The 12,606-nt window shown below is 37.7% G+C and overlaps 1 protein-coding gene and 3 non-coding genes across 9 annotated transcripts; 1 reads left to right on the plus strand and 3 right to left on the minus strand.

Moving 5' to 3' along the window:
* Positions 1–1,416: 1,416 nt before the first annotated feature.
* LOC127809066 (small nucleolar RNA R38) lies at positions 1,417–1,502 on the minus strand. Its single transcript, XR_008025069.1, has one exon. It is a non-coding gene; the product is annotated as a small nucleolar RNA R38 (small nucleolar RNA).
* A 194-nt stretch (positions 1,503–1,696) lies between these two features.
* On the minus strand, positions 1,697–1,786 carry LOC127809009 (small nucleolar RNA snoR20a). The gene has a single exon (XR_008025020.1). It is a non-coding gene; the product is annotated as a small nucleolar RNA snoR20a (small nucleolar RNA).
* Positions 1,787–2,168: 382 nt separating this feature from the next.
* LOC127809007 (small nucleolar RNA snoR64a) lies at positions 2,169–2,238 on the minus strand. Its single transcript, XR_008025018.1, has one exon. It is a non-coding gene; the product is annotated as a small nucleolar RNA snoR64a (small nucleolar RNA).
* A 526-nt stretch (positions 2,239–2,764) lies between these two features.
* Positions 2,765–11,550, plus strand: LOC127807640 (uncharacterized). Of its 6 annotated transcripts, none has more exons than XM_052345662.1 (6): positions 2,768–3,021; positions 3,110–3,212; positions 3,294–5,305; positions 10,733–10,829; positions 11,040–11,123; positions 11,247–11,550. In XM_052345662.1, the coding sequence occupies exons 3-6, from the start codon at positions 5,250–5,252 to the stop codon at positions 11,337–11,339; spliced, it is 330 nt and encodes a 109-aa protein (XP_052201622.1). In that variant the 5' UTR covers positions 2,768–3,021; positions 3,110–3,212; positions 3,294–5,249; the 3' UTR covers positions 11,340–11,550. The 6 variants fall into 6 exon arrangements, 4 of the variants coding, with proteins under 4 accessions (XP_052201622.1, XP_052201623.1, XP_052201620.1 ...); XM_052345663.1 differs by having other exon boundaries at positions 2,780–3,021; positions 10,736–10,829; XR_008024768.1 differs by lacking the exon at positions 3,294–5,305 and having other exon boundaries at positions 2,765–3,021; positions 3,110–3,221.
* The last annotated feature ends 1,056 nt before the right edge of the window (positions 11,551–12,606 follow it).

A 12,606-nucleotide genomic window follows, 5' to 3' on the forward strand; every position in this document is an offset into this window, starting at 1 on the left:
CAATAAGTTTTTCCAACTTTAAAACCCAGACTAAAGTAGATTCTCAAACTAAAACTTTAGATAACATCATTCACCATGCATGGATGAAGGAAACAACAAAATATCATATGCAATTTGCAGTAGCTACGTACCTGTTAACACAATTTAAAAATTAACCAACTACCAAAATGATTTATACTCTAGAGCATAAAACATATCACTTTGGTGGATGTTTTTTCTTTGAGTAATGCTAAGTGTCATGACTGTCATCAGTCATGACACTTAGCACTATTCTTTTGCTTTAGAAGCTAATCCATAGCATAACAGATGCTCTAGAGCAAACCACCATTGCAGTTTGAATAATGATATTGCACCCAAATTGAACGACCGAAATCATGGGTGAATGAATAAAATATCCAGGGCACTCTTGATTTGGTTTTAACAATAATAGAGCCAGAGCAACTTTTACTTGGACATTTTACCCAATCAACCATAAATTCAGCATGGATATCATTACTCTTGAAATATATGCCCTAAAGCATAAACAGCATGGGCAGTTTATTCACCAACTTTTAAACCCCAATAACGGTTATAAACTTGCTGCAACCTTGGTGTTTTACTCAACAATCAGGAGTGATGTAAATGAGAATTTTTGTTTTAAAATAAATTTTTCATGGTTATAACGTTCAAATTAAAAAAATACTAATAATAACTAAACAATGCCACCATTGGCATGATCACAGACATTAGGCTATCTCCAACGCAGGGCCAAATCCTCGCTAAGCCAAAATTTGAGGAGGGAATTGCTGGAAACCATCTTCAACAGGCCTCCCCATCCAGCGATTTGCTCCCCAAATTTTTATGGAGCTTCAAATGGCTCCCTAAAGTTGAGGAGTGAAAATTTGCTCAACTCTTTCTCCAACGGCTCTCTATTGCAGATCTGAAATTTGAAGAAGAGCCGGTGATGAGCAGCAGTGGCAGTGGCGACGAGGACCGGCAACCAGCAGCAACAACAAGCAGAACGGCAGCAGGATCTAGTGTCAGTAACTAGGAGTAGGCCATCTTCTCCGAACTGAACAAGGACTGGATTGATTTGTGTTTGTGTATATTTGAACAAGGACCAGAAATTGTTTGGGGAATTTCTGGGGAATTGTTTGGGGAATTTTTTGTGTATTTATTTATTGATTTGTGTATTTAATTTTTGATTTTGTGCATGTGTTAAAATTATAAAAATAAATAAAATAGGTAGTGAAATAGAGAGTAGAATAGAGAGTATGTGTAGATCAGTTCAAAACCAGTAACAATAGAGTGAATTGTTTATAATATTGTAGAGAGTGGGATAGGGAGGTGGGTTAAAAAAAAAATTGCAGCTGTAAGCCAGTAACAATCTTGGGTAGATCAGTTCAAAACCCAAATATCAAAAATATAAACATCAGTGTTTGTGTCAGATCACAAAAAAGTCAGCACACAACGTGTCAGACAGGGATAACTGTAATATTTTTGTTTTCTCATCAGTCACAAACACTTGCAAAGAATATTCAACCCAACAAATTTGATAATCCTTGAAGTTTGGGGGACAAAAGAAACACGGATGACTGTCTTAATAACAGATTTGAAATGTCAATTGTCAAGACACATCTGAATTGGGCAAATCAGAGAAGAGGGTTTTCATTTTTTGTTCAATTTCAAGCATTTAATGATTCAAATGAATTTAAGAGCCTCAGACCGTCCTAGTCAAAGAATTTCAACCCAATGCAGAAGTTAAAAACTTGCATTTCAGTTCCAATTCATAATTGTCATCATTGGCCTCCTACAAGTTCAACTTGAATATAATTTAGAAACGGAAGGAAAACTGTAAGAAAATGAATACCAACATTATAGTCCTTACCCAGAAAGGCAAATCCATATCTTGAAATCGATTCTTCATTAAAAAAAAAAAAAACTCAAACTTGAAAAAACAAAAGAACAAAGAAGAAATTATCATGGCATGCCTAGCATCAGACTTGAGAGGTATTAACTCAGCACTGCATAAATCAGACAGGGATAACTGAATATTTTGCAATTTTTCCTCATCCGCATACACATGCCATGAGAAATTCAAAGAAAAAAAAAAAAAAAACAGAACATCCAAAGGATCTACAGAAACGAAAAGAAGCCGCAAATTTAAGAACCAAAAAGGTGAAAGAGAGGCATCAGATCTTCCTATTCGAGTGATAATCACAATACCCGCAAAAGAAAGAGTATTCAACTCAATAAACTTCATCATTTGGCCTCTTCATTCCCTCAATCGCAAGACTGAACCGTTTCCGGTTCATACGTACCCTTCTCCACCCCCCCCCCCCCCCCCCAAAAAAAAAAAAAAAGATCGCAGGACAGAAACAGAAAAGCCAGAGATCGCAAGATAATGAATCGAAACGAAACCTCGAATGCAGATTACAAGACCCGCTATGGCATCGAATGCAGACGAAGCCTCCAGCCAGGCAGCTAGGGTTTTGGGATTTGGCTGGTAACCAGTGCGATTTATAGCGTTTCTTCGTAGCTAGGGTTTTGTGTTCCACTGTTCTGAAATTATCAGGAGCCGGAACGACTTGATCGGACGGTGGTTATTTTATTTTGTGTTAACCTGGGCCACATTGGGCCCGAAGGATGTGGGCTTTGTGTGGGCTGGACAGAGAACTTGAGCCCAGAACCAGATTGGATTCCTCAATGATAGGCCCGACGTCATTAACTTGAGCCCACCAGAACTTGTGTTCATCATTGGGCCTCTTCATTCTCAATCTGCAGAAATAAACACTAAAGCCAAACAGGCCCTTAGTGTCTTCCCTTAACTAGGGTTTTATCTGGAAGTAATGGAAAGCATCCGTAGTGCAGCAACTGCTCCGATTGTCCGGCATTTTCGAAGTTTTTCAATGGGTGCTTCTGTGGGAAATTTCAATATTGACGGTGAGGCTACTTTGCGAAGAACTCAAGTTCCTCAACATTTGCCTAGCGATTCAATTGATGGGAATTTAGGAATGGTGAATTCACTGGCGCCACCAAAAGGTATTTATTCGAGTTTTGCATCTGCATAGCTATGTGTTATGTAATGCGTTAATGGTTATAATCATCGTCGTTAAAATGTTCGTCTCAGGATGTTAGCTAATCGTCAATCAGTTCCATGGTATGAAGAGTGGAAGATGCAAACTCTTCAAATGGAAACCACCACATTGGCATTACAGCTATCGCTCTTACAGGTGACATATGTGGGTGTTTGTACTGCTTTTCATCTTATACCTCTTCTTTAGCATTTATTCAGTTTTATATTTAAACAACAGGCACAACCGAAAGATGGTGGCTAATTTTCTACTTTGCTATATCCCTGCCTCCTTTGCTTCAAGTTTTTGAATGTACTAATTTCTGCTCGGGTATCATTGATGGATCGTTTTTCAGTAGTGTGAAGACGTTTTGCACAAAACATATGAAATTAACCATATTAAGTCTACGCCTCAAATGCATTTATCCAAGTATATCTCCTGTTATTCCATTATCTTCACAACCTGCCAAATATGTCAGTTACTAGACCAAGGTAAATTTGAACTTTCAATATTATTATTGAAGAAAAGACGATAGAAGATGATTAGGAATATGCTGAATGAATTTAGAAAATAGCTTTCTATATTTCTTCTATGCCTTAATTGTACAAGAGATGGATGTATGTATACGGGCATGAAGACTGATTCAAAAACACGAAGTAAATAATTATAATTGATTTACAAAACAAAATTTATTTTATCTAAATCCATCAAATCTACATATTTCTCAACGTATCTTAACAATTATTCTCTTTGCATTGCCCGCGGGACGGGAGGGGGGGGGGGGTTATACCCTCAAACAGCATGGGTCAGAAAAGCTCAATGAATTGTCAAATGTTTTTCTTACAAAATTAGCAACAAATTTGGATCAGATTGTCTCCGTTGGAGCAGCCACATCTGTCTATGTGCAAACCAACCAGTACTGTAAGGTTGTTGCATCCCCTTTAAGTAATATGAGTTTGGAGAATAGCTGGCTGGCCAAGTGAACAATTAGCCATTTGTTGATCCGGTTTACAAATGCTAGGGGGACATTTCTATGTATTTCATTCATTCAATTAAACAATTGTTGATTGTGTTGGCAAATAACTAATTTTAATAAAGCTGAAGCTCTTCCAAGTTATTCCCTGCTGCTAAAGTATGTTGTTTTGTTTGTTCATTTAAATTGTAATGTCATGTGTTCAACTTTTAGGAGTAATATTTGTTGTTAAGTGTAACTCATTTAAGATTTTATGTAGCCAAGTGAAACTTTATTTTCCAATTGATATTAGATGTGGTGTGGATAACAAAATAAAATTTTCAATCAATTTTAAAGACAAAAAGAACCCGTAAATTTTTTTAATATTTGAATTTATGAAATTTGGTTTACCATTCAGACTTTGAGTTAGCTAACTTATCTTGTGTGGAAATAATGGTTGTGTTTCCATGTTGTACTTGTTGGTTTCACCATGTCAACTAAGTTATGGAACACAACTATATCAATTATCTTTATTCGCCACCATCACATGAAATTTCTCCATATGAATATGGTGTTGAAACTTCATTTCATCATTACTCCGCCTGGGGATGTTATCCACTGCCGGTCCCAAACCCGGATAAAAAGGAGAAGGGTTGCGTTAGGTAGCCGACAGCCAGCGTAAAACCTAGTCAGATTTATATAAATTCTAGACAAACTATCTGTTGGGGCATAACTCACATAGAAGTCTAGAATTCATGTAGCTGATCCCACATAGTGGGATAAAGGCTCGATATGTTGTTGTTGGATATGTTGTTTTACGCAAAAAAGATATTGGTGCTGTGAGCATCTTTTTCATAAAATTTATCTCATAGAGCGGCCACCATTGAGTTTTAGCCTAATTACAGATGATACCTCTCACATTTTGGAAATTACAGTTACCTCTCCTTCATTAAACTAACATTAAGTGGCAAGTTGAAATTTCTATTTTCCCTTTTTATTTAAAAAACAAAAAGGCATGCATTTATAGATACTTTTTGCTTCTATCAAATGTCAAAATTGCCCCCGTCTTATCAAATAGTTAAGATTGAATCCCACCTCCCTCGTGAATTAATGCGTGACGAAATAAAAGTTAGGACTGAAGCAGACCATTCAGTGCCTTAGTCTTAAACTGCTGGAGTGAGAGAGCGGAGAGAGAGGAAGGAGGGAGAGAAGCAGAGCGTGATTGTTACTGACAAGAAGACGAAATGGGAAATCGCCAGGGAGAACACAGTGGGGAAGAAAAAGTTACTCTGACTGTAAGGTATGTCGGTATTCCCCCATTTGAAATCCTGTTCTAGGCTTTTTACTTTCCTTTTTCCCCTTTGAAGCCCTAAATGATTTTCTGGAAACCCTTTTTCTTCTCTTTGGAAAAACTCCCTTATGTATGGGAAACCATTTTTCTTCTCTTGAGAACTCTAAATTTTTCCTGGAAACATTTATTGTGACATTTTTGCGTGTGTTTTTCTATTGTTTTGTAACCTATTTCGTAGAACATGTCTTGTAAAATCCCTTATAACCTGCAAGATAAGACCCTCAAATTTTGAAAAAAGCCAATTTCAGGAGACCCTAATCCATGAAAACCTAATTTGAACTACAAAACCTAAGTCCTGAAAACCTAGTTTGGAACTAATATAACTAAAATCCTAATTTCCTGAACAAAGAATTTCTGAATTAGAACCCTAAATTCTGAAATCTTTAACCCTAAATTGGAAACTTGAACTTTTGAAACCTAATAACTAAAAGCCCTTTAAGGAAAACTCTTCTTATGAGATTTGCATGGTTTTTAATCATTTTGAAACTTATTTTATAAAACCCCCAAATTTCTAAAAATCCCCAAATCCTAAATACCCTAAGATTTGAAGTCTCTAACCTTTCTCTGACCACCACCCCTTCAATCCTTTCATCATGCTCTACCTCAATCTCGGACGTCCCTTCCCTTCTGTGCGCTCTATTTCTCGGTAAAATGGGGTCGAGGTCGTCCCTCTCACGTGGAGGAAAGTCAGGAGCTATCCTTACCGTATTTTGGCGTGTAAACATGAGCATAAACTGTTGCATGTCCTCCCGTAGCCTTGCCATGGATCCTTCCAGCCTCTGCTCCATTCCCTCCAACGATCCTTCCAGCTTGCGATCCATTGCTAAGATCGCCTCATAGTTCCTTTCCCCTCGAATCTCCAGTTGGTCGATCATTCCTTGGAATTCCAACACAGTTGAGCTAACCTGCTGCGACTGTGTCTCAAAATTTTTCATGCGAGTTCCTTCCGCCATTGCACCAAGTTGACAGCCTCGACCAAGAACCGATGCTCTAATACCAAGATTGTCACGGCTTGGCCTGACAATTTGTCTTCTCCCAATTCCAATTCGAATTAGGAGAGCTTGATACACGAACAAGAAGCAATAGCAGCGAGAGGAGGAGTGGTAGCAATCTAGAAAGAAGAACGAAAAGAGAGTATGAGAGAATTTAGAGAAGGGAACAATAAGAATTCTGGTTTTTCATTCATGTCCTCCTCTCATTGAGGGTGGGCAGATATATTCTAGCACCTGGGGGAAAGATTCCCTGCCAGGTGGGGCCTACTCTCATAACAAACTTGAGATTCTCTGCCCCTTTCTGCACATGGCAGAACCAACTCCTTCTAGAAGGCATAACAGAAAATTAAGGCTATTCTACATAAGGAATTACAGCAACAAGTAGTATCTAGCAACAATAATAACAAAGCAGAAAAATTAAATTTGGGTCTCGGAAGGTTCTTCTCGTGACACATCTACCGCCAAGGTGTAATAGACAATTTTCCTCGTGTTTATTACAACTCTTTGGTCCAACGTCCCTATCTCAAAATCAAATCCAGGTATAAGTTGATCCAAAACTTCAATAAAAGTAACCTCACTGAATTCAAGCCCAATATATAGCCACCTCCTGCAATAGCTATCCAATCAAGATTGCTGTACTCACAGTCTGGGGACCTTGTATGGTGCCAAAACTTGTCAACATGTCCATGCCAAGTGCCTTTAATGAATTCAGCCACTCCCTGTCATAGTTAGCAGCTGAAACCTGCAAACCTAAAGCCTTCAAATGATGATCATTCTGAAATTCATGCACCCAAACAGTTACCACAAGAAGAGCTGGTGATGGAACACAATCTCTGTTCACATATGTTCCCCTCATCACATCATCTTTGATGTTAGCTGTTTGAGCCCAGAGAGGATTGTCTAGCTGAATCCTCAGCTGCAGTAGAAAAATTCTCGACAGGCAGATTGCCTTCCTCTAGTCTTAGGACCTCATGGGCCTTACAATCTGTTTCTTTGGAGCCATTATAAGATTGTTCTGGTCCGAATTGCCCAATCAGAACTTCTTTGTCTGTTTGTGGAGTGTCAAGGGTTTGATACAGCCTAAAATGGATGCCTAGGGCACACAACTCATCAGTTGCATGAAGGATCTCCTCATTGCCGGAGTCTTGAGTTACAACTGACTGGTCCACTTCAGATTGTTTCTCAGATTCCTACAATCCAGAAGTCTGAGGGATGATTCCATCTGATATAATTGGACCGTCAGTGGATCTAGAGATTTCATTTATCTCTGAAAGCTGATTCCATGGATGAGTAATGTATGGATCTCTAACTGTCACTGGTCATTGAATAATCAGATCTGAATACTCCTTAGATAGTAATTCAGCTGGAAAACTAACCTGAAATCGTTTGGCCACCATAATCATGATTTCATCTAGCTTTTGGTTGAGGTTAGTGCATGTTTCCTTGAGTCTTGTGTCCATTGCTTGCTCCTGCAACTGCTTCCGCTGCACAACTCTGATACCTCCTAAACTTGATCGACTCTGTCTGCCTTCTAATTCCCCGGAATTGTCACTGAAACCGCTTCTACAAATCACCTAGATCTACATCCAGTAATAGCAACATCCTTGAATTGAGTGGCTCAATTTCAGCTTTCTAAGAATTGATTGGATATGTTGCAGCTTCCTGAAAATTGCCTGCGATCAGCTTCCGAGAATAGCCTTGCTCTGCAATCGCCTTTGATCAGCGATCGCCTATGAAATGGCTTCCAGCAATTGCCTATCTTGAGTCACCTAACTTGCAATTCAACAGCCGACCACCGGCTCTGTTCGGTTACGATCTGTCTCTGATATCTTCAGAGTTGGATCAGAATTAACTGCTTCCAATACTCGAATCCTGACTCACCTCAATTGCAATTCAGCAGCCAAGGACAGCTGGCTCTGAATTCTCCTCTGCTCACCTGGATTAATAGTTGTTGCAGTCTCCTGAGAACCGGTCAACTTTGTGCTCAGATGCACCTGAATATTAGCCGAGAATTTCTTTGCTCTGCTTCACTGGATCAGCTAGTTGAAAGTGTCGGAAATCACCTGGTCTGCTTCTCCTTCAAAATTTGAACTAGAATTGCCAGAATTCACAGCTGAGAATCGTCGGCTCTAATTCCAATTGTCATGAACCTAGGGTTGAGCTAGGGTTTTAAGTGAGAAATTGGAAGATATCGAGCAAGAGAGAACAGAAAGGGAGGGAGAAATCAGAGAACAGAAGGAGAAGTTCAGAGAGATCAGAGAGGGATCAGGGAGAACCGAGAAAAAGTAGGGAGAAATTGAGAGAGAGAGAAATTAGATTGACTGAATAATATTTCTTCGATGATTTGTATTAGGCTGGATCAATTCTTATATACTGATCCTAGCAGCAGGGGTTGGTGTCAACAAGGCTGCCAAATTCAAAATTAAGTACAACCATAGGCAGCTACCTTCTAAGTACAACTGCTATAGCTAGCCTCTAGTACAACCAGTTATAACAGCTAATACCAGGTACAGCCCTCTCAACAGTAGGTACATGACAGTTTAAGGGGTGAAATGGTCATTTAGCCACCTGCTTCACCCTCTTGTGTTGGAAAAGCGGTTTTTATGTGTTGGTGAGCTCAGTGGTTGTGATTCTTGGAGCTCAAGGAGTTTGAGGCTTTGCAAGGAGGTGATTTTAATTGCATTGTATGCATCACTCATCCCTTATGCATGTGATTAGATAGTAATTTGCATGATTTGGTGGATTTATTGTATTTTATGTTGAGCATTGAGGTATGTTCATACAAAAGGTTTTTAGCTATGTACATGGATCTCACCTTGTAGATTGGGCTTGTGTACCTGAGTTTGGTTGAAAAAATAGTTTTAATGTATTCCATAGCTTGTGTGCACATGTGATCTTATTGAGTGATTATAACTCACACTTGAATAATTTAGATTCCACATATAATTTTAAAAATAATTTTAATGCATTTCATAGTTTATGTGCACATGTGATCTTATTGAGCTCTCGCAACTCACACTTGAATAGTTTATATCCCGGATATAATTTTAAGGCCAAAAGGCAAGATTAAAAACCTCATGGCTCATCTGCAGGTGGGTGTAGAAGTACCTGAAGATAACATGCTAGATTACTGTGTTTTGTTTTTTTAAATGTCGCATTAGCATCTGTATTTTGTTTGGAATGGGAGCTGTAATTTCTATCATTTTGTTGTGGGTTTTTCATTTTCAAGATAAATGGTATACATCAAGGCCTTTTGTGTGGGTGGAAGTCTGTATGGATGTTTGGGAATTTGAGAATATTGACTTAATTGATTTGATAAATGAGTTTTGAGAATATAATGTGATAGTGCCTGTCACATTCCAAGGGTATTTTTGTTTTTTTGTTTTTTAATTTCCATTTCTGTTAAGGTTATTTGTCTTGTCGCCAAAGATTGTTAAGATATTTTCCCCTTTTGTCCTATGGCTTAGGTGGTTCCATTTTGTCTTTTCCTTTATTGTCTTGTAGCTTAGGCGGTTAGAGTGCTTTGTTCGGTAGCTAAAGTGAGGCTATATATATATTGCCTCAACTGTAGGAAGAAGGCGTGATGAGAATGAATTGAATATTCTATTTCTCCCTAATATCTCTTTCTCGGTTATCTTCTCCCTTATCTCATCTGTTGTTTCTCTCCCTCTCATCTGATTTCCTCCCCAGATTTCTCTCTTAATCTTCCAAATCCCCTCTCACACCCTAGTTCAACCCTAAGGGTGTGACAGTGCCCTATGTTTATTTACACTTACCATCATTTAAATAAATGTCCACATTTTCCTACCAAAAAAAGTTGAAGTTTGGTTCCAAGACTCGAATTTGCAAAATTTCTAGATTTTATGTCTTTTCACTTTAAAGATATGGGGTCTCCTATTTGCCAAAAAACAAAAATCATAATTTGAACACTCTTAAGGGATACTGAGATACCATGAAATTGTTTTCCAAAATAATTGTTTTCATGTATCTCTTGTTATAAGAGTTTAACTTTCCCAAACTCAGGAAAAAAAGTTAAGACCATGAGGATCTAAAACAGAGTTTTCAATTAAGCATGGCCCTTTTCAGCGATTCATTCTTGTTTCATTTATACCCATTAATTTACACCATGTTCTTGGCATATCAGTCATACTTGGCTTGACCAGGTACATGCTAATGACTGGACGACAGGGGAACCACGAGATTCCTCTGTTATACAGTATTATCTGGCTGAGGTGCAGGCAAAGTTTATGGATAAATTATATTACAAAAAAATGACCCTTTATTAAAGTATTAATAGAAACAGATGCTAAATTGATAATTGATGCACCATGTGTAGATAGTGTATCGGTGGTTGTGGTCATCATCTTTTAAATGTTTTTCTCAGCAGATCCAAGGAGCAGAGAATCGCTGAGTTGGAACAAAAGCTGAAAACCCTGGACACAAAAATTGCCACACTGTCGTCAGAGTTGGCACTTATAAAGGTGAAATGCCTAGTAGCTTGTATTTCCTCTCGTCTTTTTTTTTTAATGATAATTAGGATTATACCACTAGGGCCTAGTATGAGAGCAACTAAGCTTGCAATACTAAAACTTGAGACTTCAAGCTCATCAGTACTATTATCTACCATTGGGCTATAACTCCAATGGTTATACCTCCTCTTTAACATTTATTTGGTGTAACGTTTTTTCTAGGGAGAGAGTGCCGCCCTCTCAAGAATTAATAACGAGTTGGAATCCCGGATTGAAACCATGAGACAGTTGATAGAACTCATAGAGGTGAAATATATGTGTACTTGTATTTCTTCTCATCAATATAATAGAACATATTTCTTCGAACATATTTATTATTTTATTATACCTCTTCTTTAACATTTATTTAGTGTTTTTCTTTATCTCCAGATGGATTTTGTCACCCTCACAAGTCTGAACAACCAGAAAGAAACCCGCCTTGAAGCCGTGGAACAACAGGCGCATCTCAAAGATGGCAACTGATTTCAGTATCTTGAATATGTTTTTCCCATAATATTTGAAATGAACTGAATTAAGTGTACTCTTCTTCAAGTGCTTTTGAATTCTCTCGTCTTCCAAATTTGCTTTATTTCAAGGTCTGATAGGCTGTGAGATATGACATTTTGGCTTGTCATGTTTAACCTGGTTGCAAGCATCTAGCTTATCCTATTCTGTCCCAACTGTTTGATTTCTAGATTTCACTTTATATTTATGCTAAACATGTAGTCCCTTTATGTGAACTAAGGCTTCATGTTTGTGGGGCTTCATGTTTGTGGGATTTGAGTACTCTATATGAGTTAAAAAATCATGTTTTGTATTTGATGAATCAATCAACATTATTTTCTCCTTGCATTTGGGCAAATATGTATTCTCCTGCTGTTGCCATTCTCTGCACAGTAGATAGAATATGGGCGGCCAGGCTACATAAGATGTGCCCATGACCGATGTTGTTATTGAAGGATGAGGATGTCATGATAGAAGATAAAAATAGGGTAAATTGTCTTCAGCCTCTTTGTGATTTTGGCCATTTATTTGCACAAGGATTTATTCTGGTTTAACAATGGTTTTGGAGGTCCCCTTCACCATTGCCTTCGTCTTCCCCGTTGGAAGCCTACATCTAGAGGTGTGCAATTGGTCTGAATCCGGTCGAGATAAAAAATCTTTCAAAATGAAGACCAAATACCGGATTGGATTGGATTGGATTGGACTGACTTGGTCTAATACGGTCTCTTACTCTTTTCCTATGGTGTCAATTTTTTCATCGAGACTAGTAGTGACTTTAGAGTTTCATTGTTGGCAACGATGGCCTTTTTTTATTTATTTGTTGATTTTTGTGGTTTAGATTTGATTAAATATAATTTCATTATAGTTTATTTAATTAAATTTAGTATAATTGAGGTTTACTAATTTTAAGATGTTATGGCTTCTATTATAATTAATGCAACATTAATAATAAAACACCCAAATTTATAAAAAATACGAAGTTCCTTTATTAGCACAAATTCAACTATCTTTTTACTTTAAATTGAAAGTCATATCAAAGTTTAATCTCAGGTTGTTTAAACTTAAAAAACATCCATTAGACATCTCAATCAATGATCCCAATCACAAGAGATATCACAAAATAACGGGCATCAAAAAATAGTTGTCAAAATGTTACGAGATCACAAGAGGTATCACAAAATAATGGGCATCAAAAAATAGCTGTCAAAATGTTATGAAAATATATCAAGCTACTTAAATTTTGTAA

This window comes from Diospyros lotus, chromosome 8 (assembly GCF_014633365.1).
Source record: "Diospyros lotus cultivar Yz01 chromosome 8, ASM1463336v1, whole genome shotgun sequence".
NCBI classification, from domain to species: Eukaryota; Viridiplantae; Streptophyta; class Magnoliopsida; order Ericales; family Ebenaceae; genus Diospyros; species Diospyros lotus.